Source organism: Manacus candei, unplaced genomic scaffold (genome assembly GCF_025592945.1).
Source record: "Manacus candei isolate 608988 ecotype Guabito, Panama unplaced genomic scaffold, ASM2559294v1 h1tg000028l, whole genome shotgun sequence".
In the NCBI taxonomy this organism is placed as follows: domain Eukaryota; kingdom Metazoa; phylum Chordata; class Aves; order Passeriformes; family Pipridae; genus Manacus; species Manacus candei.
In genome coordinates, this window is record NW_026138076.1 from 7,590,570 (window position 1) to 7,616,386 (window position 25,817).

The 25,817-nt window shown below is 37.1% G+C and overlaps 1 protein-coding gene across 2 annotated transcripts in view; it reads left to right on the forward strand.

Moving 5' to 3' along the window:
- The window catches only part of GRXCR1 (glutaredoxin and cysteine rich domain containing 1), a 39,191-nt gene extending 18,317 nt beyond the window's left edge, over nucleotides 1-20,874 (forward strand). The window contains exons 3-5 of one of the 2 annotated variants that reach the window (XM_051790097.1): nucleotides 10,168-10,407; nucleotides 17,832-17,897; nucleotides 20,412-20,874. In XM_051790097.1, coding sequence (XP_051646057.1) covers nucleotides 10,168-10,407; nucleotides 17,832-17,897; nucleotides 20,412-20,591 — 486 coding nt within the window. In that variant the 3' untranslated portion in view covers nucleotides 20,592-20,874. Of the gene's footprint in view, nucleotides 1-10,167; nucleotides 10,408-17,640; nucleotides 17,719-17,831; nucleotides 17,898-20,411 lie in introns of those variants that run through there. The other variant, XR_007904907.1, reaches the window with a different exon arrangement.
- Nucleotides 20,875-25,817: the final 4,943 nt, after the last annotated feature.

A 25,817-nucleotide genomic window follows, 5' to 3' on the forward strand; every position in this document is an offset into this window, starting at 1 on the left:
TTTGTTTTACTGCAACAAAAAATGTCTTAACATCATCTGAGACGTGTTCCCTGCCTCAGAAGAACCATTTTGCAAATACTGTGTTTATGAGTAAAGTAATCCCAGCACCTTTTCTCTTGTATAAGAAGTCTTTTTACTCTTAAATGAATTGATAAGGAGAGTAACAGATGAACTGGCTGTTTGATGAGCAGCATCAGAGCAATTATTAATTTTCTTTACTCTCTCCTTTCCCAATCAGTTAGATTCAGAGCTGACAATACAGTTACTGAACTAACAGATGAAAGAATGAGGCTGGATTGTGACATGGCCCTGCCACTGAAGGCTGAGTAGCGCTCAAGCTCTCAGTGAAGATGAAGATCAATATCAGAAAAAGCAAGTGTACTTCCCATGTGGTCTGAGACCACTTTGCTCACCTGACAAGAAAACACTGTATTTTTTTGTAAAATACACACACCGAGAAACTCCTATGGAACTTTATCTGGGTGAATAGTCACTGATGTCACACTCAAGGAATTGTAGTCCAGGAGCTAGAAAATAATTTTATGAAATATAAATAGTGAATGCCTTGTAAATGACAAAGCATTCCCTTCATCACATTTACTATTACAAAGCTGAATCTTGGTTACCAAGTAAAACTGGCTAAAAACGTCAAAATGTATCTGTAACATCATTCAAAAAAACTGATATAAAATAATCATCCCAGAGTAATTCTTTTCCTGGCTTACAATGATTGATACACTCAAAGAAATGAAAGCAATGTGACAACACTCAATTCCTGATTTAAATTCCTACTTAGTCCAGGAAATATTTGGCTGCAGTCATATTTTGCAGGAGAGACCATAATAAGGTTAAAAGATAGCATATGAGGTTTCAGTTGTCTATTTTGGTGTGAGATCCCACAGCACTCTTTGGAAATGAAGGAGAAAGTTATCATATGCCTTGCTGAAACTTGGTGTAGGCATTTCCTGACTACTGCCTTAATATTGCACTGGGAGTTTCCTGCTGTAAATGGCAAAGAACAGAATCTGCCTGTCCTAAAAAAATAATTGCATGTTATTTTTGCATGGTGATTGTGCTGGTCGATGAAAATTTTCTGAAATAAATTTCTCTGGCTAATGCTGCTTAGAAAATTGCACTATACTGAATTATGTTGGATTTTTCTGATATGGACCAAATCATAAAGATGCAGTGATAGGACTAGGGAGAATGACTTCAAACAGAAAGACTTAGAAATACTGTCAGTTTAGCTTAGGTATTTAGGAAGAAATTCTCTACTTTGAGGTTGGTGAGGCACTGGAGCAGGTTACTTAGGCAAGTTGTGGATGCCCCATCCCTGGAAGTTTTCAAGGGCAGGATGGATGGGGCTTTGAGTGACCTGGCCCAGTGGAAGGTGTCCTGCCCATAAAAGGGGGCTGCAACTATGTGATCTTTGAATCTACTACCCAAACCACCATTCTATGATTTTATGATTTTTTTTGTACTGGTAGTGGAAATTTCAAAGTCATTGGCAGTCAAACTTTTTTACAGGCTAACTGCAAAAAGATTACCTGTGGAACCATGTGTCTGACTCTAATATTTTATTGCTATTTGTGTTGTGCTCCATAACATTGCATTTTTTTCTCTATTTATAAGGCTGATGAGAGGGGAGGAGGACACTAGCAAACTGGAACACAGAGATCTCTGCAACAATGAAGGGTTTTTAAATAATAATAATAGGCTCAGCTATTACCTGTCTCAACCTACTTCCTACTACTCTATCTGAAGTAGCTTCATAATTGTCACAGGACAGTTTAGATACAACTAGTCTAGCTTCTGCTAAATACAGGAATGGTTCAAAGAACTTTACAATGTGAAAGGAGATTGATGGACAGTCCATGTTTCAAACAGCTTCTAATGCCTCATGTAAACTGCTGGAGAAAAAGCTGTTTTCAGTAGCTGCTGCCTCTTCCCCTTCAGTCTTTGTGGGGAGTGTCCTCACACAACAAAGAAATGCTTCTCCTTTATTACAAACTGATAAAAACTAGAGTAACATTTCCAAGAGTCTTCCCAGATACTCTCTTTTTTTTTTTAAGAATTTCTCAGAGATGTCAGATTGGTGAATATGAGGAGAAAGAAATAAGCAATGAGCAAATGAAAGAGGGAAATAAGCATTATATTACAGAATTGTTTCTTCTCAGGAGAATTGCAGACTAGGTTAGAATTAATCACAGGAACATCTTTTGCTTCTGATTTTTGAACATTTAATTTTTTTTCTGTCATATGCAGAATGGCATAAATAAATGAATAAGAAAATACTGATAGACCTTTCAACGCTTAATAAACAAAATCCAATTAGACATGTACAGATATGGATCTTCTTTCAACTAATTAGAACATATTTTTCATTTATTGGAAATAAATTTTGTGCTGGCTGACTTCACAGCATTGCTGTGCCTTGTTGAAGAGAAGCTGCTTTTACCCCCAAGTCAGTGCCACGCCTGTATCAGACAGTTTGATTACACGTACAGAAGCAGAGGCATCAGGGTCTAGCAGAGACCATGAACCCTGGGGACATAACCTGTTCTCTTATCCGAGCTCAGGTCACCTGCTTGTATGGGTGTGTGCTGGATGAACAGTAATAAGGACACTGGGAGGTAAGCTCAGTTGCAGTCTTTGTACCTTCTGAACCTGAAGATGGCTGAAGCATTGCAAAGAGCAGGGAGAGGCCAGGTCATGCCCTGTACTCCTTTGCTGTGGTACTATAAGTATTTTTACTGCTTTGAAATAAGAACACTTTGATATCCCTTGAACAGCAGTCTGTGCCAGAAAATATGTGGGAAAGTCTCCAGTGGCAAAAAAAGAGAGATGATGTTATATTGTACTATTTGCAGAAAAGAAAGGGTTGCAGAAGAGAAAGGGTAACACCACACATATACATGGTGTCAGAAGATAGAAAGCGTTCCTTTTGTTTTTGTTTCTTTTTTTGGCATACTCTCAAGTGATTTCAGGATGAAAGGAACAGCATAAATATCACATGAAATATTATTATTACTTTTGTTATTTTCTTCTGACATCCCCAAAATTGATATACAGCCTAAAAAGTACAAATTAATTACAAACATATATAAATATACTATAACAATGTCTGAGGTATAATTGCATCCTATATCTATTTTACACTGCAGTTGAACAATTTTGAGGATGTCAACCTTCAGGAGGTAAAATCACTGTTTTACAATCAGCAGTATGTGGTGTGTGTGTTGATGAGTGACAACAGTTTCCCAGGAGTTAGAAGATCAGAGAATTCAAGCCACTGCTGGATCACAGCCCTCCTCTACAACTGAGACCAGTTTCTCAGTGTTATCTAGCCCTGTGAAATGCAACCAGGAAAAAATGAGATGTTTCATGCCCTGAATTGTGACACAGGCAGAGGAAATTGCTTCAGGCTTTTGGAAATTGATGTATTCCTAGGGCTGCTGTTTGTGGGGAAGGTGAGTTACAACATACAGCCCGACAAAAGCCACACAGGTATTTGTGCTATTTTAAAACCTGAGGAAAACAGTGACTTCCTTAGAGAAAGCAAAACTAGTATCTATATTTGGGAGTGTCCCAGGCTCTCTGACTACCTTGTTTAGGAGTGCAGCTCTTGATGTCCTCACTTGTAAATTGGTATTGATAGACCCTCTCAGCTTGCCGATGGTTATGAGGATGGTAACTGGTGATATCATTCCAGTGCCCCAGGGGGTCACAGACTACAAGTCATACAGCTATAGTCCCTTTAATTACCAAAACCATGTAAGAAAAAGTATAGTGTTTTTGAAGGTATATATTTAAGAGAAAGTCAGTACATGCTTTGACTTGAGTATACGACTTGCACTATTGAAGAAGTCAGTCTTCATTCTACACAGTTTCTATAAAATGCAATTTTCTGAATTTAATAAAGTTCTGAATTTTACTGAAAATTGATGTGCTAGGTCCTTGAAGACAATGCAAACAGGACTGTAATCTTAATGTAACAAGCACTTAAGAGAGAGTGTAAACTTAAATTTAAGCGCAAATTGTGCTTTGCTGTGTGAGAGCCCATGAAGAGTTCGAACTGCAAACAGCAAAGTGAAAGGGAACATTATTTTGTAACAAGAGTGCATTCCATGGCTGGGGACCACTTGCAATTCCTCCTGTATGTGTAAATTACTTATGTCAATGAAGTCTGTTGGTTGGAAGAGGTCTTTTGACCAGCGAATCAATTCTTCCTGAGAAATGACATTAAACCTTTAATCTGAACCAGGCAACCAACAGGAAGAATGGACTGGTTCCCAACTCCATTAGCATTGTACCATGCTGTTTTGATGGCAAATACTGTAGTTTTTGCTACAACACAAACCTTCAATCTCCTTCAATCTCATTCAAAAAATGTTGCATGTTGTCATGTAAGCAAAGACCTGAGGAAAAGTATGTTTGTCATTAAATGTTATTTAATGAAAACATTTTTGAAAACACGTATGTTCTGATGAAGTATCATGTAGAAAAAAAATTGAAAATTTTTGTTCACAGTTTTGACTTTAAAATAATCTTTCAGAAAGTATTCATTACTTTTACTATGTGTTTTGAAAGCATTTTAGAACTCAAAAGCTAGTAAAAGCTTGAAAATCTTGCAGAAATTAAATCCTTAAATTGCTTTTTTTTTGTCCACAGAACTTCTTCAACAAAAAAGTCATAGCTGTTCTCTTCTTTTTATGAGTGTAAAATAAAAACAGAAAGTTCAAACTAGATTATGATCAGAAAATTAGTGTTAGACCGCAATTCTTCTTGCCACTCAGTTATTGATAACAATTCAAGCGATAAGCCACATAATGCCAATTATGAAGTGAGCAGCTTAACTCAAAGCTTTTAGATATGCAAGCATACGTATATATGTATATATTCATGTTCTCTTAGCATTTTCTTTTGATATTATGAAAGCTTCATTTAAACACTGAAGAATCTGGTACAGGGTTTGTAATGTGCTCTAGACTGCTACCTCAGCCTACTTAGTGGACAGTAGATACTTCTCCCACTCTGATAGTATCTAATTACAGAGCCAAGGGGTGCATATTTCAATAGAACACTCTGAGAAGTTGAAAGATGATATTCTGAGACAGAGAAGGGCATATCAGCCATTGATTTAGGTCACAGAAGCAATTCACTACCGCATGAATAACATTAGTTGAATGTTATATCTGAACATACTAAAAACCTTTAAAAATGTCATATGTGATAAAGCATTTCAGCTTTATCAGTTTTTACACCTTCCCATCAATCTTAGCAGAAAAACATTCTGCTTTTACTAGAATGCAATTGCTAATATTTAATACAAAGTATAGAGTAGGTTTGGTGATTTTTTTCTTTTGTTACTTTGTACTTAAAAAAAAATCAAGTGTAAATTTGTGGGTGGTGCCACCATTGAAATTAATTACATATGAATATGAAGGTAAATAGCTTTTCTTTTCACACCAAAGAGGTTAAAACTCATGTTTATGCCTTCCATCCAGAAAGAAGATTAAAAAATAAACCCATGACTACTTCTGTTGCTGTCATGGTTTTCATCTGCAACCAAATAAAAATGAGATTTATGTCATTCCTCTTACTGCTGGACTTGTCTGTTTACTTGTTTGCAGACACGCTCATATGAAAAGGTTTTCAGAAAGAAAATGTTACCACTGTTTTAGGAGCAATCACCCTATGGCCCAACTTCCAGCAGTGGTCCTTACACTACAAGCAGAAAGGCATTGGTTTGGGTCACTCCCTCTGCTCTGACTTTGGCTGGTTCTTAGCCGTTCTGCAAAATTGTCCATGATAAGAGTTTCGGTCTAAAGATAAAAAGCCACTCAAAGCCAGCAAGGCAGACATAAAAACGTCATAAACTACATGAAAGAAAGTCTATAGCCTTTAGAAAGCAATTAATGAGAATTATGCTGATGAAATAATCTCGTATTGCTATTCACTAAATCATTTTATAAATTCCCCTCACAAATTGGAGTGTGAGTGATATCTGCTGAGACTGGCAGGACTGGTCAGGGCCAAGGTAGCTATGAGACCAATATAAAACACAGACTTATCTTGCTGCTGCTTCAGTTGCAGTTGAATCCAGAAGTCAGGGATAAGATACAGTGGGGAAGGCCTGAATCCAGAGAAGTCTGTGGGAGATTTATGGTGTACATATTTATTTGGCTTTCAGAAGCACCATGGAAACACCTGACTGTTGTATTTTTTTCAGAGCTACTGAGATGTCTATTATTATTTTCAAGGTAGCTGTTACACAGAAGAGGTAATTCTTAAACACATTCTTTAGGAGTGAGATTCTCAAATTTTTATTTCTAAAGCTCCAGTAATACACAAAAGTTTTCAAAGAATACTTCAATATATTGAAACAACTTGAAGATTCACACAATCTGTAATGTATTTGTTGTTGTTGACTACCAGGATTTCTTTTAAAAGAGGTTCTGGATGTCTTCTTTCAGTGACCTTCTCTCTGTTCTGTCATTTACTTTGTTTCATTTCACTGCCTGTCTTTTTTTTTTTTTTTTGGTCATATTTTTCATGGTTTTTATTTCTACATTTAGTTTTTACTACTTGTCCTTTGCCAGTATCCTGACAGTTTTTCATTTATTGTTTGTTTTTTGCTAGTTCTGTCTTTTCAGCCCTCTTTTTAGGCCCCTGCTCATTTGCTTGCTCTATTAAGCTTTCTCTTTCTCATCAGCAATTTCTTTCTCTGTTCTGGGGTCTCTCTTGATGATGAGCTCATAAATTTAGCCTCATGTATGACATCCCTCATGCTGTTTGCAGAGGACTTGCTCAGTTAATTATTATATTTAGTTGCAACCACGTCAGATGGACACCAGTGCAGTGGCAGAGGATAAGTTTCCCCCAGTTGTACACCAAAACCAAGATAGATGGGGCTTTGAACAACATGGTCTAGTGGAAGGTGTCCCTATGAATGGCACGGAGGTTGGACCTAGATGATCCTTAAGGTCCCTTACAACCCAAGCCATTCTATGATTTGCAAAAGGCCTGATCCACCTGGTAAAGAAATCTGGGAACAGACCGAGTAAGGAGCAAAATAAGAAAGATGTTTTGTTTTTCTCGTGTTCAGTCATGAACAGGATTGAACTAGTGCAACAATTACTTACTTTTTCTCTCTGGACTGAGTAAAAAAGGGGCAGCTGTCCCTGAGTCACTGGGAGTGGTGGTTCTGCTGTGAAGTGATGCATGTCATGCTGCTGCTATTGCTGCCCTACTAGACACTCCCAATGCAAGCTCTTCAGTTTGATGCACTAAAACAGATACTGCCCCTGACCCCTGGGGAGATGGTAGTGCTGTGCTGTTAAACTAAGAGCTGTAAATTATGTAAAGGACTGCTCTAAAGCAACTTTATTTCGCTCTGAAAATCCCTTCCTTGGCAATCCTTCCACACAGACACTTTCTCTGAAGCATAGTCTTGGCCCATGTGCACAGGGCTTCCTGAACCTGACACAGTATTTGCCACCTCAGGCCAACTGGTATCCATTAAGCTTATGTTTCAATGAGAATTTCCACTTACAAGATATGCAAGAAAGTGGTCAATATAAGTTGCTCCAAATCTTTTGCTATGTTCATCTGCTCAACTTTCACTTTATTAAAGTTAAAAGCTTTATTAAAGTTTTGTCATGCTTATTAAGAGAATTGCCTTTTGTTTTTATGTGCATTTGTGAATTAAATGATTAATTTCAAGTTTGCTAAGCTAAACTGTAAAGTTCATTGTCTAAAGTGTCTTTCTATTAATTTGTTTATATTCCTTCTCATTTATTATGTTTTTGTCACAATTCCAACCTAGGAAGGAAAAGCACAGTGTTTACTGGTTTACTTCAAAAGTGTATTCTACTAATTAAATATTACAGGATGTAGCCATTTAATTGGGTAGCAGAATAAGAATTAGCATAGATTCTTCTTAAGAGAAACACTGTTTTCAATTATGAGTTCTAGGTGGGTGACAAGAAGGATCTTTCTGCTGTGATAAAGTCCTGCCAAGGACAAGTTATGTGTGTTTGTATTCCAGAAAACAAGGTTTTTACTAAAATTTCCCTAAATAATTATTTAGTCAGTGCTCTTGATACTTCTTCGTGGGGCAAACAAGGGTAGTTCTTCACTGCCACATTAGAAAAAATAAAGGAATAAACATAAAGGGACTCTGTGTACACACCTTCCACTTGATATCTTTCCAGATCACTTTACAACTTTCCATTTTTCCGTTTCTTCAGCTGCTTATTTGTATGCTGTAGGGACACCACAACCCTGATGCTTCACCAGATAATGACTGTCTGTACCTACGCTGCCAGCCTCTGGTGTCGGGGAACAAACAGCATTAGAGATTAGAACTATGAAGGAACAAGAGTCTCCATCCTGCTGAATAGTTTTGCACTTCAAAATGTATTACCTCTCCAAAGAGGAAGAAACAACGCATATGTGAAATTTTCTTTTTAAGGAATATTTTAAGAACTCCTTTTGGTTACTTCTGAAAACAATGAACTCCTCTTCCTTTGAGCAACCCAGGTGTGGTTACTAAAATATATGGCAGTGTTTATCTAGAGTACTTGTCTTTTAAGTAGAGGATGAGCGAATTCTCTCACTTGGAATGTGTGAACAACATGCTGGAAAAAAGTCAATGCTACAGTAGCAGTGTAACAGATTTTCAATGTAAAACACAGGCTGGAGAAAAGTAGCCCACGTTTTATAATGTTTGTTCCTAAAACTGAATTTCTGACATGCATTCAAAGAGAAATAAATATTGACCTATCACAACATGCTTCCTTCCCAGAATGGGAGATCAAAGCCGTTGTTACATATGTTTGCAATTACACTTCCAGTGCTCTGTAAGTGATCTGTGACATGCAAATGTTTTCCCTGAGACCTCTTTACCGTAGGAAGAATGTAGTGAACACCTTTCTAAGTAGAATATGCTTTCTTCAAGGAATTTTTTTCTTTGACATTTACACAGTAAGATAAATCATGACTAGTTATGTGGCAAAATCTGCAATGACATCTACCAAATTTTACAACTGTGTCTTTACAGTTATTGCATGATGTAATTAAAAAATTATCCATTCACCCATCGATGTTCATTTTTCCTATAATGCTCCAGTGCATTACATGTATCCCTGCTTTTTATTTTCTAACTTATATTTTTTACTCCTGGAATACTGATGAAATAATTAAATATAGTTTGCTGAATATAATGGATAATTTTGAAAGCTTGGACATGCCTTGCCACTTTTTTAAAAACCTAGCATTTTAGCTATATATTTGAATATAATATCTTTGATTCTCAGGCTTCTTGAAAATGTATCATTCTCCCTTGGGCAACCTAATCCCTATAGTATTTACCCTATCTAATTGTTTTCATCCTCAAAAGGAAAGATGCAGTATAAACTTTTACATATGAAAAAGTGGGGCAAAAAATCAAATGTAAATTGTAGTGTGAAACTTTTTCCAGCCAAGAGAACTGCCTGCCCTAGCTGCAGTAGGCTCTGGATTGAACACTGAATATGCACAAAATATACTTTTTTTATTGTTGGTTGGATGTTAGAGTAATTTTTTGTGGAATCACATTAAAAATTAGGGATACACCTGTCCCCTCTGAAGTCATAATCTAGTTCAGTGTGGAGACACCTAAAGTATTCTAAGTTAATATTGGCTCATGGCTGTGCTGAAGATTGGCTTAAGCTCCTGTCTTGCTTAAAGCAGGCTGTCAACATCACCTGATCTGCAGGTTTATTCTTTGGATACTACCAGAGTGTCTTTGTGCAAACATGAGTGACTGTATTAACAGAATCAGACATCAGCAAAACAGTGTCAATTTATTCATAGTTGGAAGTCCACCAGGATCTAAAATATATTTGTTTCTTGAAAATGTATAACTTGACTCACCATCTCTAAAACTTTCCATAAAAAGTCAAGTTGCACCTTACTTAGATAAAAAACTTAAATTGCCTTAAGTTGGTGTTTGCAAGAACTTAATTCTTCCTCTTCTATCTTCACATTTGAAAAAAGTCGAATGTTTGATTATGTTTGAGAGATGCTGGTTTTTTTTCTTAATACTATCTTAAATAAAATAACTCAATACTTGGAAGCTATTAACACCTTGCTTAATGTAATGGGAAACATTTTTTTTTCCAGGTATCAACAGTCCTTGAGTTTGGCCGCATAGTAATTTATACAACCAGTCTTCGTGTGGTGAGAACTACTTTTGAAAGATGTGAACTAGTTAGAAAGATCTTTCAAAATCATAGAGTTAAATTTGAAGAAAAAAACATTGCTCTGAACAGCGATTATGGAAAAGAACTAGATGAAAGATGCAGGAAGGTCTGTGAAGTTCCCTCACTCCCTGTTGTGTTTATCGATGGCCATTATCTTGGGGTAAGTAAAGCATGAGCCTATGTTTTATTCTACAGTCAGGAAAAACAGGTGAAGATCTTGATGAATGAGAAGTAGGGTTTTTAGAAAATTGCCTACAATGCTGAAATGGTGGGAACAATCAAAGACGTGCTGCACAGATCCACACTGGTAGGTTTGATCTGAAGATACCAAAAATAACTGGTATTATTTTTTGTCAGGAAGGGAATAAGAGACAGTAATGCAATCTAAGATATCTTCTATTTCCTAAAAAATAGCTCATCTTTGTAACTGAAGCCATGATAAACTAGAGAGATGGATTTTTTTTTTAATTCATGAGAACCTATATGTATGGTTTACTCAGAAAGATGAACACACACAGCATAAATGTGTCATTTAGTAATATCTGTGTTGAATATGAAACTAACAGCTTGGAGTGTCAGATTTTAAATATACATTGAATTTTAGATGATGTAATCTGTATCCGTACATGTAATCAACTGAGCACTCTTTTAGGTACAGAATTGGTTTATACTAACTTTTAAAAAAGTCTGCCTGTAGAAGAGAGAGATAAACAGCCCAACTCTGCCCTATTGCGAGACATAAACTCCAAATGGAAAACTATAATCACCATTTGTGCTCTAGGACTCTAGGTCTAGAAGCTTATTGATAATTGAAATCACCTTTTCATTAAGACCAGCCTGTACTTTTGAAATGTATTTCTCAAAAACTGGAAAAATCAAAAGAAAGATTCTGGAAAGTGGCACAAAGGAAACAGCTTGAGAGTTCAGAGAAGGGATTTGTCTCAAGTAGTAAAAAGCTAGCAATTAGCACCAACTGTGAGACTATGATTTGTGAAGCCATAAACTATATTTAAACACAGTGGGGTTATTGTGTTTGCATCACTTAATACTTTCATTTGCACAAAACATTTAAGTAACAAAGTGCAATGTAACCAACATTCAGGCATAATTGATATTGGGCCTGTATGAACAGTCAAATATCCTTTCTTGTCTTTTTCCCCATCCCCTTCCTAGCTTTCCTAGTATTCTGCATGAGTTAGGCTTCCCTGAGCACTGTAACAAATGCATTTGCTGGCATGGGGCCTGCCAGACCACTAGAGCAGCTGCAAAATTGCCTGTGTGTGAAATATTAGCAGACAGTGATTTTTACTTCATAGTAGCATATGCTTTTATCAAAACTCTGAGTTGGAGTTTTCCAGCCAGCCAGGAGCAGAAGTGCTTCTTTCAATAGCAGTTTAAAATTCAACAGGCTTCAGACTAAGATTTCCTCACCTAATAATCATGTTAAAAATATAAGTAGTGAGTTATGACCAACTCCAAGAAAATCTCAGTCTATGTGTCATAAATTTTTCAAAAGAATTCAGATAAAATACTCAAATTGATTGAATAAATTATTTGCTTAGTTATAGCAGAAGCCTGGCTACAGTCATTTTGGTATGACGGATGGCCCATTTAGTCACTGCTGGTTTTATTTATTTTTGTTTTGGAAGAGTGTGAGAAACTTGTCTTTTAACAGAGGAGCAACAGTGTAACAGCAATAGATCTCATTAGAGCTCTCTATTTACTGTATATGACATTTTGGAGAGGTATAGAAAAGAAAGCAAGTGAATTAGGAAGATAGCTTTCTGTGGGAGAAAAAAATCTACCTCCTATAGGTAAAAAAAAAAAAAAAAAGAAAGAATCAGATTTGGTATGTGTTCTCTTTCTTCTCTTTCTTCTTTTTCTTTCCTCGTTTTTTGTTTTTTTTTTTTTTTTCCCTTAAATTGATGAGGCACACTGTAGTTAACTGGAACAGACTGTAGTTCCAGGAGAGGATTAAAGTTATTCCATGTAAGAATGACATTATTTGTGAAAAAACAGCTTTTCAGGCAGGGAACAGTCTCTGAGATGCCTGCTCTGCTCACAGAGAGCACGGGACAGCAGCAGCCCTTCCCTCTGCCACTGTGGGTGTGCCTCACACCTACTCCCAGAGGAGGTTTCTGCTCCCCACGGCTGTCCACTAATTATCTGCATACTGGGAGGCACTGCTGCTTGCTACACCATCATTCTCTGAAGCGCTTTAGTTGAGGTTAACTACTATGACAAAACCAAGTCCACTGTGAGCAGAGCTAACTTGGGTAGCCCTCTGTGGCTGCGAACAGAGCTCCGGTGGCAGGCAGGGCTGTGGGAAAGGAGAGCACCAGGGTGAGCCTGGCAAGGGATCTGTGTGCACACACTCTGGTTGGTAAAAGTGGCAAACCTCATTACTGTATGGTAGTTTTTATTTCTCTCTCTTAATATGGCTTTGCAAGAGAAGCTGACATTTGTTTGTTTAGGAAGAGAAATAAGAAGGGGGCACTTGGCATATTGAGGAGGTCTGGCAATGAGGTATTCACCCCCCAGTCAATTGACCTTCCCAAGACAGTGGCCTCCTGATCAATGATCCCCAAAGGCAGTATGTTGGCTGGAACATGTGCTAGGCTTGTGTTTCATTAAAATCTGATGGAGAACTAATTACAGAATTTGGTCTCATTAGTAACAGTGGACATTTCTATAATTCCTTTAATGATAATTAACTTCTGATATGCTAATGAAACACAGAAATCACAAAGTTTGGTGTGTCAGTAAATAAATCATGCAATATTTTCCTTTTTCTTTTTGAATATTTTGACTATTTATTTCCTGAAAAATTCCTCCCTGAAAGAGGTGCAATGTAGCAATACAAAAAAGAATCCATATTGAGCCACACACCTTTCAGTGAGTCCTAAGGAGAAAAAAATACCCCTTCCCCTAATTAAAATATGAACCCTTTTGAAAGGTGACAAGATTATTCTTATTGAGATAAAAGTAACAAAATCATCAGAAAACAGCATATGTGCATCTGATAGAGTATATGGTACCCAAGCTGTTCAGCAGCATGGACAAAGTTGTTAGAACACCAGAGGCTGTGTGGATTAATATTCACAGTGCTGTGGAATTTATCACTGCCTGCACAGGGGCAGCGAAACAAATCTGTGACTTGGACAGAAGCAATAGAAAAATCATATTTAGCCCCTGTCAAGTAAAGTCCTGCATGCTGCAGTATAGCAGGATTTTTAATCTTCTCATTTTTTCAGGATTGAATCACTGTGTTTCTTGACACACACAGTCTAAATATCAGTCTGTCAGGAAATTGCAGTTTCTTTCTGCAGCACGCTCTTTACCACCTGATCTAATCCCTCCTTTTCACCTGAGGTTGTCTCCATCTGAAATGGAATTATGCCATCTGCTGGGATACCAATGCAGAATAAAAAATTACTTCCAGAAAACAGAAAGCTACACAGAAAAAAATTATGGAGCATTCATTCACTTTTATAAAGGTACTCAGAATTGTTAAAAGTTTAAGCTATGCAAACCCTAGAAAAGGTGCACATAAAAAAGGGCAAATAAAGTCATCCTTAGTAAACATATTCACTCACAGCATAATAGTTTAAAAAGACATGGTTCTTTTCCACTTGGAATATATGATTGAATTCCAGCATTCACTTGCCATACAAACCTACTGGATGTTTTTTCAGATATGTGAATTTAAAACTTTTTTCCTGAAGAAAATGTTTCCTGTTTAGTTTTCCCAGCATGCACAACAGCATGAAATTTACAGTAAAGTTATTTTATTTGACACATTGGGTATGATCATTTCCAAAGAATGATGAGGCTATTTTTGTAACTAACTTCTAGAAAATACATGTGTAACATATTTTTTTGTTAAACAGGAATTAACAGTTTCTTTGTAGCTGCTTTCCAGTGGCCATATATAATTAGTACCTCTCTATAGCCTCCAAGTTTTGTTAAACACATAGTCCTGGTATTCACTTGATGGGGTGGATATGAATAGCTCTGTGACAGTAAAACTATGATGTAATTATTGCATTGAGTCACCTAACATTTTCCCACTTGTTTCCTTCATTTTGCAGTTTAACATTTCAGGAACTTCGGGGTTCAGTCTCTCTGATGACTCTTTGCACATCAACCTTTCCTGTTCTTTGCATACCAAATTCAACATTTCTGGTGCTGGTACTATACTGCAATTTTCAGTTTAAGGGCAGATTTCCAGGCACTTATTCATACCTCATGGGTATCTACTGCCAAGGGGCACCTTGCTGTGAGAGGTGAAGTGTTGCAGACTGAGGAGTGTGTGAGTTCCAGGTAGAGACAGGGGTATATAAAGCCCATCTCCTTGGTAAGTCACAGTGAAAAATGTGGCAGGTCCAGTGATGGTGAAGTGTGTGAGGGCATTTTGCTGCCTTAGCAAGAGGCCTTGCTTACATACTTAGCAAAAGTTTGTTTTTAAGGAAATAGGGCATGCAATTTATCTGCACAGGAAATGTGTCCACAAGAGGGATGTTGCAGTGCCATGCTAACTTTTCTCTGTGTATAAGGAAGGATGTGGAAGAGAGGCTGCTTCTCAAAACCAGCAGGTATTCTAGTACAGCCAAATGCAGAGCCATATATCTGTGTTTACTCCTTGATGAAGAATTGCATCACAAAAATGGTAATGGGTTATATACAAGAGAGGTGAGCAACAGACAGGTGAGGACAGAGCTGGGGCAGTAGAAAACTTAGTGGACCTTGGATTTCTCCTAGTTCTGCAATTAATGGGAACTATATATAGGAATTCAGTGTCTGAAACATGATGTTAATTTCTGGAGGTTCTCAAGAGATAATTGGGAAAATAATCTTATTAATTAAAAGAAAACATGTTGAATATTTTAGCCAAATCTGTGCCATTTCCTTGCCAAAAGAAGGGCAGAGGTCTGACCACAGCCCCTGGACTCCCATGATAGACAGCTAGCAAAGTTAGTTGATAAGGAATTCACAGGCTGCTGCTTTGAAATTTAACTGATTAACAAAACTGAAAATTCACTTCTCCCTGGTGATTCTCTAAACATTATGGTCACTGTGCCTCATGCTCCTTATGTTAACCTCAGTAGGGACAGACTATTTACTGCTTCGCATCCCTTTGTGGGTAATTGTGCACTGAGCACAACCTAGGAAGAAAAAGAAAGGCATCGCTTTTTGGTCAGAAAGCAGATATTGGACTTATTTAACAGCTGCTTTAATCACTCTATTAATTACAGACTGTGTTTTAAGACTCACAGATCCAAAGGGAAAGTTAACCTCTGCAGACTGTCCTTTATTTATATTTCACTTGGGGTAGCTGTTACTCAGAAAAGACACACTGAAACACTTAAAAACTTTGATAGACATTTGGATGTTTGGTTTTTAAATTAAAAACTATAGCTTTGAAAGGAACACAGCTGAATGTCATTGGCCTTATAAATCGTTTAAAATATAAATCTATAATGACAAACCTGTCAGACTTTTAATTACACTGCTGTAAAAGCCAGTCAGCATTATCATACAACATCACTGTAGCATGGAGCAGATGTCACAGGAATGCTTTTGCCAATTGTTGCTGCAGAGAAGAGATTCTTTCCTAAACAAGGGCAAATTGGGGCTTGTCTCATTTAAGGAATTTGCCATGCTGCAGTTCCATCAATAAAGTTGCAAATCTTTATTGTTCTGCATCAGATGGGCAGCACAAGCTTTGTCTTAAGCTGATGCAGTGTATTCAGGCCCAGAGCTAATACTCCATGGGCTGCCTTGGCAAATCCTCACTTTGTTGTGCCAATCGCTTTCATTACCTGTTCTGTATGAAAGCAGAGAAAGATAAGAGGACAAGTGTGAAAGGGGCTGACAGACTGCTAAAAGCTGCTCTCTCTAGGACTCAGAGAGCCTAATGCATATGTTGGAGCTTGTACACTCTGTGCCCATGATCTATAATAGATTTCAATGGAAGAGTCAGCACAAGGAAGGCTAGCTGATCAGCCTCCTATCTTCTGTGATTAATTAACCACAACTAACTATCTTGTGGGATAGTTTTTAAAAAAAAACCTCTTTGAAAGTGTAACACTCTGAGTAGTGTTCACTCAAAAAAATGGCACTCAACATCCTCTAAAATATTAATATTTTCCTTTTAACTAAAATATTGATATTTTTGTTTTTACCAAAATATTAATATTATCCTTTTTAACTAAAATGAAAATCATCAAACACAGAGTCAAAAGTGCTTCTGTTTTGTACAAAGCCAGAGCAAAAAGCCTTTCTACAGGGAAAATAACCTTAGTAGGGTGTCATACAAAATCCTTTGTAATATTTGGTGGTCCTTATTTGGCTTTTGGGCTACACACCTGTAGCCTTTGTAGACCCCAGCAAGGTCCTGTGAATGGCTGGACACTTAAAGGTATATGAGAAACACATATGTGTTCCCTGTGCTCACCAATAGCTTTTCCTGGTCCTCCCAGAAACAAGGAGAGAGGTGGAGTTCAAAGTAATGGGGAGTTCAAAGTAATGGCATATCTGAGATGTGTGCCAGCATCCCACCACATCCCTCAGCCCTATGCTAGCAACCCACCACACCTTCTGGCTGACACTGGAAGCAACCTCAAAGATGAAATCTAAGAATCTGCAGGGACTAGCTGACTGGGGCAGCACAATGGCATGAACTCACCTCGTGGTCAAGATGTGGCCAGTTGCCCTTAGCAGAAAGTAAGGCCTGTGCATCTGTGCCTCAGTTTCCTCACCTTTTGTTGGTTTCTTGTGGTCTATTGATTAAAAGTGTCTGCAAGTTTGTTTGTTTTGTTTGGCAATATGCAGTGTGCAATGAATTTGGTTTTACAAGTGAAGTATAGATGTTCAAATGTGGCCCTCTAATTAGAAGAAAAGGGAACAAAAACTTTTATATCATCCCTGACACTTTAATTTTGTCTGCGGTGATTTCTTAGCATTTACTTTCAGAAGGAAAAAAACCCCAACACTTCAGTACTGCCTTGGTTCAGGACACAGAACCCCTTGGAGGCCTAATGTAGCCAGACTAAATTATTATTATTATTCATTATTGTGTCTGACTTTAATTTTGTTACAGTATTTTCATTACCCTTTTTGTCCTTGTGTTATACATTAGGCACATTATGTCTTAATTCAATGCTTAACTGCCAGAATATTTGAAATACAATTTCCTCCTCTCATTTTGCTGCATTCTCTGATGTGCTGTATATTTATATAATTGTAATTTTTTGACATGGTAACTAGACATATTTTTTATTCTGTCAGGAAACACACTCTGTAAAATAAAGGGAACACAAACAGAATTTCCAAGCTGCGTCACTTTTACAAAACAGGCAATGTGATACGTCACCTGGTAATGAACTTCAGGCATTACTATCAGACCTGCGATTAGATTCTTCTCTCCTTCTAGCTTTCCTAAGGTTGACCTAATTGCACTGTACTTAATGTGAGTCAAACTTGTCTTCAGCCTGTTTAAAATTTCAAGATCAAATCTTCTAATCATCTCTGTTTTTTCTAAGATGCTAAGGTGGCTGACATTTTTCTTCTTCTTCCTAATAGGGTGCTGAGAAAATTTTACTAATGAATGAATCTGGGGAACTACAGGATCTCTTAACCAAAATTGAGGTAATTGTATTTCTGCAAATAAATATAGGGAATATACACTGACAACTTGTAATTGAGTAGATTTTCTTCTTTTACCATTTCCTTTTCTTCTGTTATAAACTTATGATCTCAAATGCTTTTTGGTTTTTCTCTATGAATGAATGATATAGTATCATACCCCACTGAGTTTAAGAAAACATGAATGGTGATAACATTAACCCAAAATGTCCATCTCTCTTTTCACTTGATTTTGTCACAGTGGGAATGGCAAACAATTTTCTCTTTCCCTCAACCTTTTAAATCATCTTTGGTATTTAACCTTCACCCTTGCCAGGGGGAGTCAGGTTTCTTGTGTGGATTTTGCACCAGTTCCCTGTGTGCTACAGTGAACGTACTGGGAATCTGTATATCTGTATTCTGGCTAGACCTATAGCTGGACATGTACAAAACCTGGGCAAATGCTGGAAGTCTCCCATTATACCAATTTGCACAAATTTCAAGTTACAGGTTATCATGCCTTTCTTCAGCTCTTATTTTCCTGGGTCCATTGAAGTTCTCTGGGACAAGTTTGCCTTTTTACCAGGAACAGCTGATGCACACTCCCTGAGAACACTTGAATTGAGGGTCTGCTCTCACAGCTTTGCTGTAAGCTAGATATCTGCTGGTCATGACTTTTCTGCTGGTCTTGTGCTATTGGCTGCTGAAGGCATTTTCTTTTTTCCTTTGGATATCCTGCAACGAAGAACATTTTGGGGAGATATGTGTGATTATGTCTGGGTTATATGGATAGTTAACTCCTTAGAAAAGGAATGTATTGCTATTAATTATCTTGTTATTTTGAAATCACATCTAGCCAAATTAAGATAACACATAAACTTCTGAAGTGTGTAACATAAAAATTAAAAATAGTTATGAGGATATGATATTTGTAAAAGACATTGTGAAAGAGCAAATGAAATCTATGTACTAGTTGATTTAACCCCAAAGTTTTTCTTTCCCTTCATTTAGCGAAATTACAGCATATGATTTGAGTAACTGTATACCATACATCTTTGAGTTCATCACTAAATTAATTTGTCTTTTTGTGAAGCATATTCAAGAAGAAAATGGCCATTGTTCAAGGAATTGAGCTAAAGGAATTTTGCTTTGTTTTTTTGTTAGTTCTCTTAACTGTGTGGAAAGGTATCTGTATATTTACAAGCCTAACAAGTAATAATGAATGTAAAGATTAAAAATATTATTCTTTTAAAATTTTAAGATATTTGCAATAATGTGCAATGAAGTAAACCATCATCATAAATTACGAAAGATGTGAGCACACCTGAGATAAAAAGAATGCTAATTTTACATTAAATACTTCCAAACATTGTCCATGGAGACGCTAATAGTAATAGGAGCTGTTTGCCTGGTGAAGAAGAATGTCAAGTTTATGAACTACAGGACAAAAAAAACCCTGCTTTTTTGGCACATTCATTTGAATGCTAAATTGTTTTGAAGAAATATTTTTATTTTTCTTGATGAAAGCGAGGTACTACATTATCTGTAGGTATTTTATCATACTCTGGTAGTAATTTGTCACTAATTTTTAGTGGTATGTAATTCTTCGGATTAACACTATCAGGAACTGTACAGATTTTTGTTCTTTCTTTGTGAGTAAACCTGTAAAGTCTTTACTCAATGGCGCAATATTAAACCGTGGTGGTAAGTACCCAAAGTGGCATACCTGTTATTTCTCTGATATAGAACTTTAAAGCAGTCATTAAGCAAACTAGCCACATTTTCAGCAAGTGAAACTCGAAAACATCTTTGAAATCTCTTATTGTCTTCTCCATTGTCTTTAATCCAATACAGAATAAAGTAAATTTACTGTTTTGCTTGGAAACTAGTATAACTGAGGTGCCCAAGACCTTGCTTGCAGCAGTTTTCCCTGGGTATAACTGTTGAACATTGGTGATCTTTCCTCTTTACACTTAAAGCTTCAGCATTCTATACCCATAAATTTGAATACACTACTTATTTCCTTGAGCACTACTTGTCAGAAGCTATGAATTGCTTTTTATATCATCAGCTTTAACTGTAATAAGTGTAGTATGTTCAGCAGAAGCATGCAAATGCTGAAAGTCATAATATCTTAACATACAGTATAGAAAATATAACATCAGCATAAACTGCCTGGAGTTTGGATTCAATCTATTGCAATACTTCCGAGAATTAATCTAGACCTAAACAACATCCAAGTAATGTATGCAAGCTATCCTTTAGCTAGCTATTTTGGAAAGTATAAATGCAGGCTATTAAGGTATAAAGTGACCACTGTACCTGCAGTGAGCCTGTCTAACCACTTCATGTGGATCTCACCAAAGGAAGATGCAGATGTAATGGTCTTTCATGGTGGTTTCCCGTGGGATGGATGGTGGGCATTGCGAAAATGAGAACAAAAATGTGTATTCTCGGCTCATCTAGAGTCCTCATTGTCCTAGAGCTTGTGGTGGTTGATGAGGTAACATTTTTGTCTTTCTCACATTCTTTGAGCAGAGAGTCCAGCATCCTCATGAGTGCCCCTCTTGTGGGGGCTTTGGTTTCCTGCTGTGTTCAGCGTGCCATGGGAGCAAGATGTCTGTGTTTCGGAACTGCTTTACGGACTCGTTCAAAGCCCTCAAGTGTACTGCATGCAATGAGAATGGGCTACAGCGCTGCAGAAGCTGTGCAGGCTAAAGATGGCATGTCCACGAGTTCAAACTAATTTTATGGTACTGCACCAGTTTGTAATAATGATTTTTTTTAAAATTAATCTGTTTATCCAATTCAGTCAATAAAAATCCATTTGTAGTATACTTCTGCTGGTTTGATCATTAGAATTTTGTAAACTTCAGTTGCCAACCATATCATGATCTCTGAAAACATATGTTTCTAGTTTTTTTATAGAGAGACTTGTACTCCGGAAAACTTACCGCATTATATGAATGTTTCCCTTTTTCTATAGGGGATTATCAGCAATAGTATGTATTTCTTAGCAAAATTACTTATACTTCAGATTATGAGTAGTGCTGCTTTTAAACTGAGAATAAAGATTTTATGATGTCGACTAGCCCAAGACCTTCCATACTTAGCACTTCCCTGGAAAGTCACTATGGATGAATTCTGGCCTGAATTGTATGTGTAAACAGAGGAACAGAAACATTTCTTGAAAGCCCCATAAATCAGCTCTGTCTTCTAGTACTGCTTTCTATTTGGTACAAAACTAATGTTGTTAGACAAAGTTACATAAACATTTAACATGGTAGATGTTAATAACCTTGTTGGAGTATCTTATAGTGATCAAGAAAGAATACCAGACAGTTTTATAAATTGCATATAAAGTAATTGAGGATAAGATTTCAGCTTTTTCTTCTTAGTAACTCATGTGGTTTCATGTCCAGCTTGGCTTGAGTGTTTTAGAGCATCTGTTCTCTCCAGGAAGGCCACTGGTCTGTGCCCAGACAACTCCAGCACTGTATATACCTTCCCCAATGTAAGCACAAGATAATTAGTTAGAGTTTAGTCTGAATGGACTGTGGGCTCTCCACATTGAATATATTCCAGTTTGGAAGTGCATTACCATTCACACACTTCCACGGAATACTTTTTAACAGGATAACTTTAGCAAATCAGCGCCAACTGCTTATGTTGATGTTGCACATATTCCATCTGTTGCTGCTATCAGTCTGTATTGGCACAAGTAGTAGAAAGGTTTACCACCTTGTTGAAATTGGTGTTGGCTTGAAAAGTCTTCCATGGTAGTAATTTCATCTTGCCCAGACTGCTTTAGCAAATATTAAGCCATGTCACTTTTTGCTGCTGCTTTGCCTATTCTTTGTAAAGCTATGTTGACTGGAGTTTGGGTAAGTGCAGTTGGCTTTACAAGGTATTGCTTAATCTAGTTGGGGATCCCATTTCCCTTCTCTCTATCCCATGCAATGTTCCTTAATTTCTCTGTGATGAGAAACTCAGATTTTCTTTCACTGTTTTGGGCACAGTACAGCTGTGGTATAAAGCAGGATAGCCACAGCTGCACAAAGCATAGCTTGCAAAAAAAACCTTTTTGTCTTTCTATGCCTTATTTTCCTCACCTGATTCATCAGACAACCATAGTTCCTCCACCTCCATTCCACTTGCTATGTCTAGAAGTGGTAGCTGCTGCTGAAGAGTTGGACAAGTTGGGCTTACTTATCTCCTTTAACATTTGAATCTAAGGGACTTATGCATATTCTATGATATATTGAATGTGCAGGCTTGAAAGTGCTTGTAAGATCCTACTGCTTCTACAGTTTCTATTGCGAGGCTCAGAGGAGTGTCTGGATCTTCTGCGTAACATGAGATAGATTAAATTTCTTACAGAGGCCACCCAAAATGCTTAGCTGCACCCGAGCTATAAAACTCTGAATTGAAGGTGTGCTTACCTTTTTACTGCATGGGTAAGACAAAAAGAAAGAAAATACATTTCCCTTCTTTTATTTAATAGTCATGTACCCTCCATTTCTGGCTTGTATTGCAGCCCAGACTGGTATGATACAGAAAGAAAGGAAGCATAAGGCAGAATACTGATGTTTAGAATGTCATAATTTCTGATGCATGAAAACATACTTTTTATCTGTTTACATGCTACAGATCTAGAGACTGAGAACATTCATAGTAGTGAATACTGAACTTAAGATGGCATGAGCAAATTCATCCTTGAGGGAAATTACTAGTGAAGAAAAGGCCAGTGCATTTGTGATACTGCAATTCCACAGTCTTCACCCCTGAAAAGACATTGCTTGATGACATAGTCCATATCACCATTCTCCCACTGAAGCACTGTATGACTAAATTACTATAACTTTTCAAAATATGTTAAATATTTTCAGTTTCACTGAAAATGAAATTTCTTCATTGACCTGGAATAAGGGTTTGAAGCTGGTTTTTCTGCCTTTCAGGCATTCAGAAAATGACTTCTCTTCAAAGTGAGACAAATACTTTAAATCCTGTTTCTTTCTTGATTTATCTCCAAGGGTCATGTAAGGAACTAGAGACTGTCCTAGCCAAGGCACTACCCTTCTAACAGAGGCACTTAATACCTACAAGGAAAGATAAGGCAAAACCTCCTCAGTTTTCTTTTCAGAAAGAGAAATGATGAAAGCAGAAATTAATTTGGCAGAATCTTCTATTTTTTTTTTCCAGAGCATTTTTATGGGAGGCTAGAAGATTATAAAACACAGGACACATAAGGCTGACAAATAGAACATTCTTCAGGCACTGCTTATTTTTGAAAAAACCTATGACAAATTTCCAGTACTAGAAAAAGATTTTTTCTTCCCAGTCATTGACTGAATTACTAGCTTTTTCTCTCCAGCTATATTTTTCTTGTAACAGCCTGCATGAAACACAAAACTTTTTTTTTTTTTTGCCAGAAGATATTTTTACTGCTAGGGTTTTGGGTCTGGCTTCTCGGTTTGCTTCAGCCATCCTAGAAACACTAAGTGTGACAGAATGACATCATTACTAAGGCAAGCCCAGGAGCCAGTTTAGGGGTATGATGCTTCCTCGTATGACAGACGTATCAGGCAGCTAGCAACATAGCTTTTAAGTCAGTCTGAAATAAAAGCAGGAATGCAGCTCTGCTCTGATTTACACCAGTAGTGCATCTTTACTTTCAAGGAGTCAGCAGCCATCTCCTATGGTATGACAAATAAGACTCATCCAGATGCATCTTTGTATAGGAAATTTTCCATTTATAAATGCATCAAGCTCTGCCCTCTTGTTTCTGTCCCTCACTGCTATGCTGCAAGTAAGGATCTAAGTAAATGTTCTCTGCCATATCTGACTTGGCCGTGCTGATCCTCGTGGAGTGAGAATAGGGTAGGAGTGAGAACACAGCCTTGTTTCACACCATTCTTAATTAAGAAGGGCTCAGAAAGTGTGTTACCATATCTGACTGACAGCTCAGAATATTAACATACATGACAATGACTATCAAAGACCAAGGTAATCCTTAGGCTATCTGCTTTGCAAAATAGTGGTTTTGATTCTGAGAAGGAGAATGGTTTGGAGTTCTTAGTCCAGTAGCTTGAAGCATGCTTTCCAGGGTCCTAAATATTCCCCATACTGATACGCTACAGCCATCAAGAGGTTTGGCTTTACCAGGATTCACATCCTAGGACATGATGTGATGCAAGTTGTTCTTTAATTTTTTTATAAATTTAAATTTTAATTTCATTTTTTTCATGGGCTTTATCTACTGATCACTTTCATGAAAAGAACTGAAAAGTAGAAACTGAAATTCTGCAGGAAACTGGCTTCCACATCAGGGGCATTTGAGGTTTCTTGCACTTGAAACTTAATGGATAAATGGAGGCCTTCCTATGGGAAAGGCTCCTACTGACTGACAAATAAGGAATAATTTCAGGTGTAAGCTACAAAGACTGTGGATGTTGCTCTGGGGATTATATATATATAATTCTAACTAAGTGGCTAGTCAGAATACACATGCTTTGGTGGTTTCCTGAAAATTTTGAAAGGAGAAAACTTTTGAACTAACTCTACCTTAAGAGAAACTTAAAAAGAAGCAAAAAGAGTGTTTAGAGCAAAGGGAGAAATTAAGAAGAGTAAGACAGAAAATACTAGATGTCTATGGATAATTTTTTCTAGATAATTTTTGGTAAGGGAGCAACTGCCCATTATGAGAAAGACGAAGACCTATAGGAGTACTTTCTAAAATAAGAACAAATGCTGATGTGGGACAAGCAACCAAATTCACACCTGGCCTGAGATCTCTGCTGAAGTCAGATGCCTGTTCAACCTCTACACAGATTGACTCATGTGAGTTCAGACTCATTTGAGATGAACAAGTACTCTGAGAAGATGTGTATGTGAATTTTCAGTGACTGGATCTTGGTTAGGAGCTTCTTTTGAGTTTTCTTTTTCTTTTCTTTTCGAGCTTTTCTTTTTCTTGCCTGAAGTTTGCGTTCAAGGCTGCAAGAGCAGATTTTCCTCTACAAATTTTGACCTAAACCCTTTTTCTCTTCCTGTAGAAGAGTCGGAGAATGGTTGTGGTTGGAAGGAACCTTAAAGATCATCCAGTTCCAACTAGATTTGATGAATTTTAAGAAAGGGATGAATGTCCGTAAAGCATTTGACACTTCTTTCTGAGTAAAAAGTCATGGCATACTGAAGAAACTTATATTAAATTTCAAAAGATGATCATAGGTTGACAAATCTTTATGTACTTTCATTTTACGTAGTCTTGGGTTGGCACCTGAGCATAAGACTAGTCTTTTACTCTGTAGAGAATTTTGCTGTCATGGGAGTAGAGACTAAGCAAATTTCTTGCTCTAAATAGTGAGGACCATGTAAAGCAGGGTGTTCATCCTCCTCACTTTATTTTCTTTGTAATAACACTGGGTTATTTCAGAGTAATGTACTTCTCACTTGCACTAAAAGCCTAGGGATTATGAATATTATTTAATATTACACTATTTAGTAAACATCTTTGGGTTTGCTCTGCTAGGGAGTAGCTTGCTCTTTTAACAAATCAATGGGCATTAATGCTCTGTGAGAAAAATCCAGGCATTTTCAAGAAGAAATAGTGCATCTGGGAGTTGATTTTCATTCAATCTCTGGTTGTTTCCTTGGTGTATTCTTTCTACATATGTAGTGTAAGAAAACTTACTACTTTTGACTTAGTGTTCTGTGAAAAAAGGAACAAGAAGTTCTTGAGAGTGTTGGGTTTTTATTAATGAAAATAAGAACTGAGTTTGACTGACATGAGTTTCACAATTTTTGTGAGTAAATACACAATGGAAGACAGTTCAGGCACTTTTCCTAGCTATTGTCTTTGTATTATTGCATTAAAATTAATTTTATTCTCTTAGCCTGAGATACATTATTTGACCACAAAAGCATTCAACAGGAAACATTTACGCC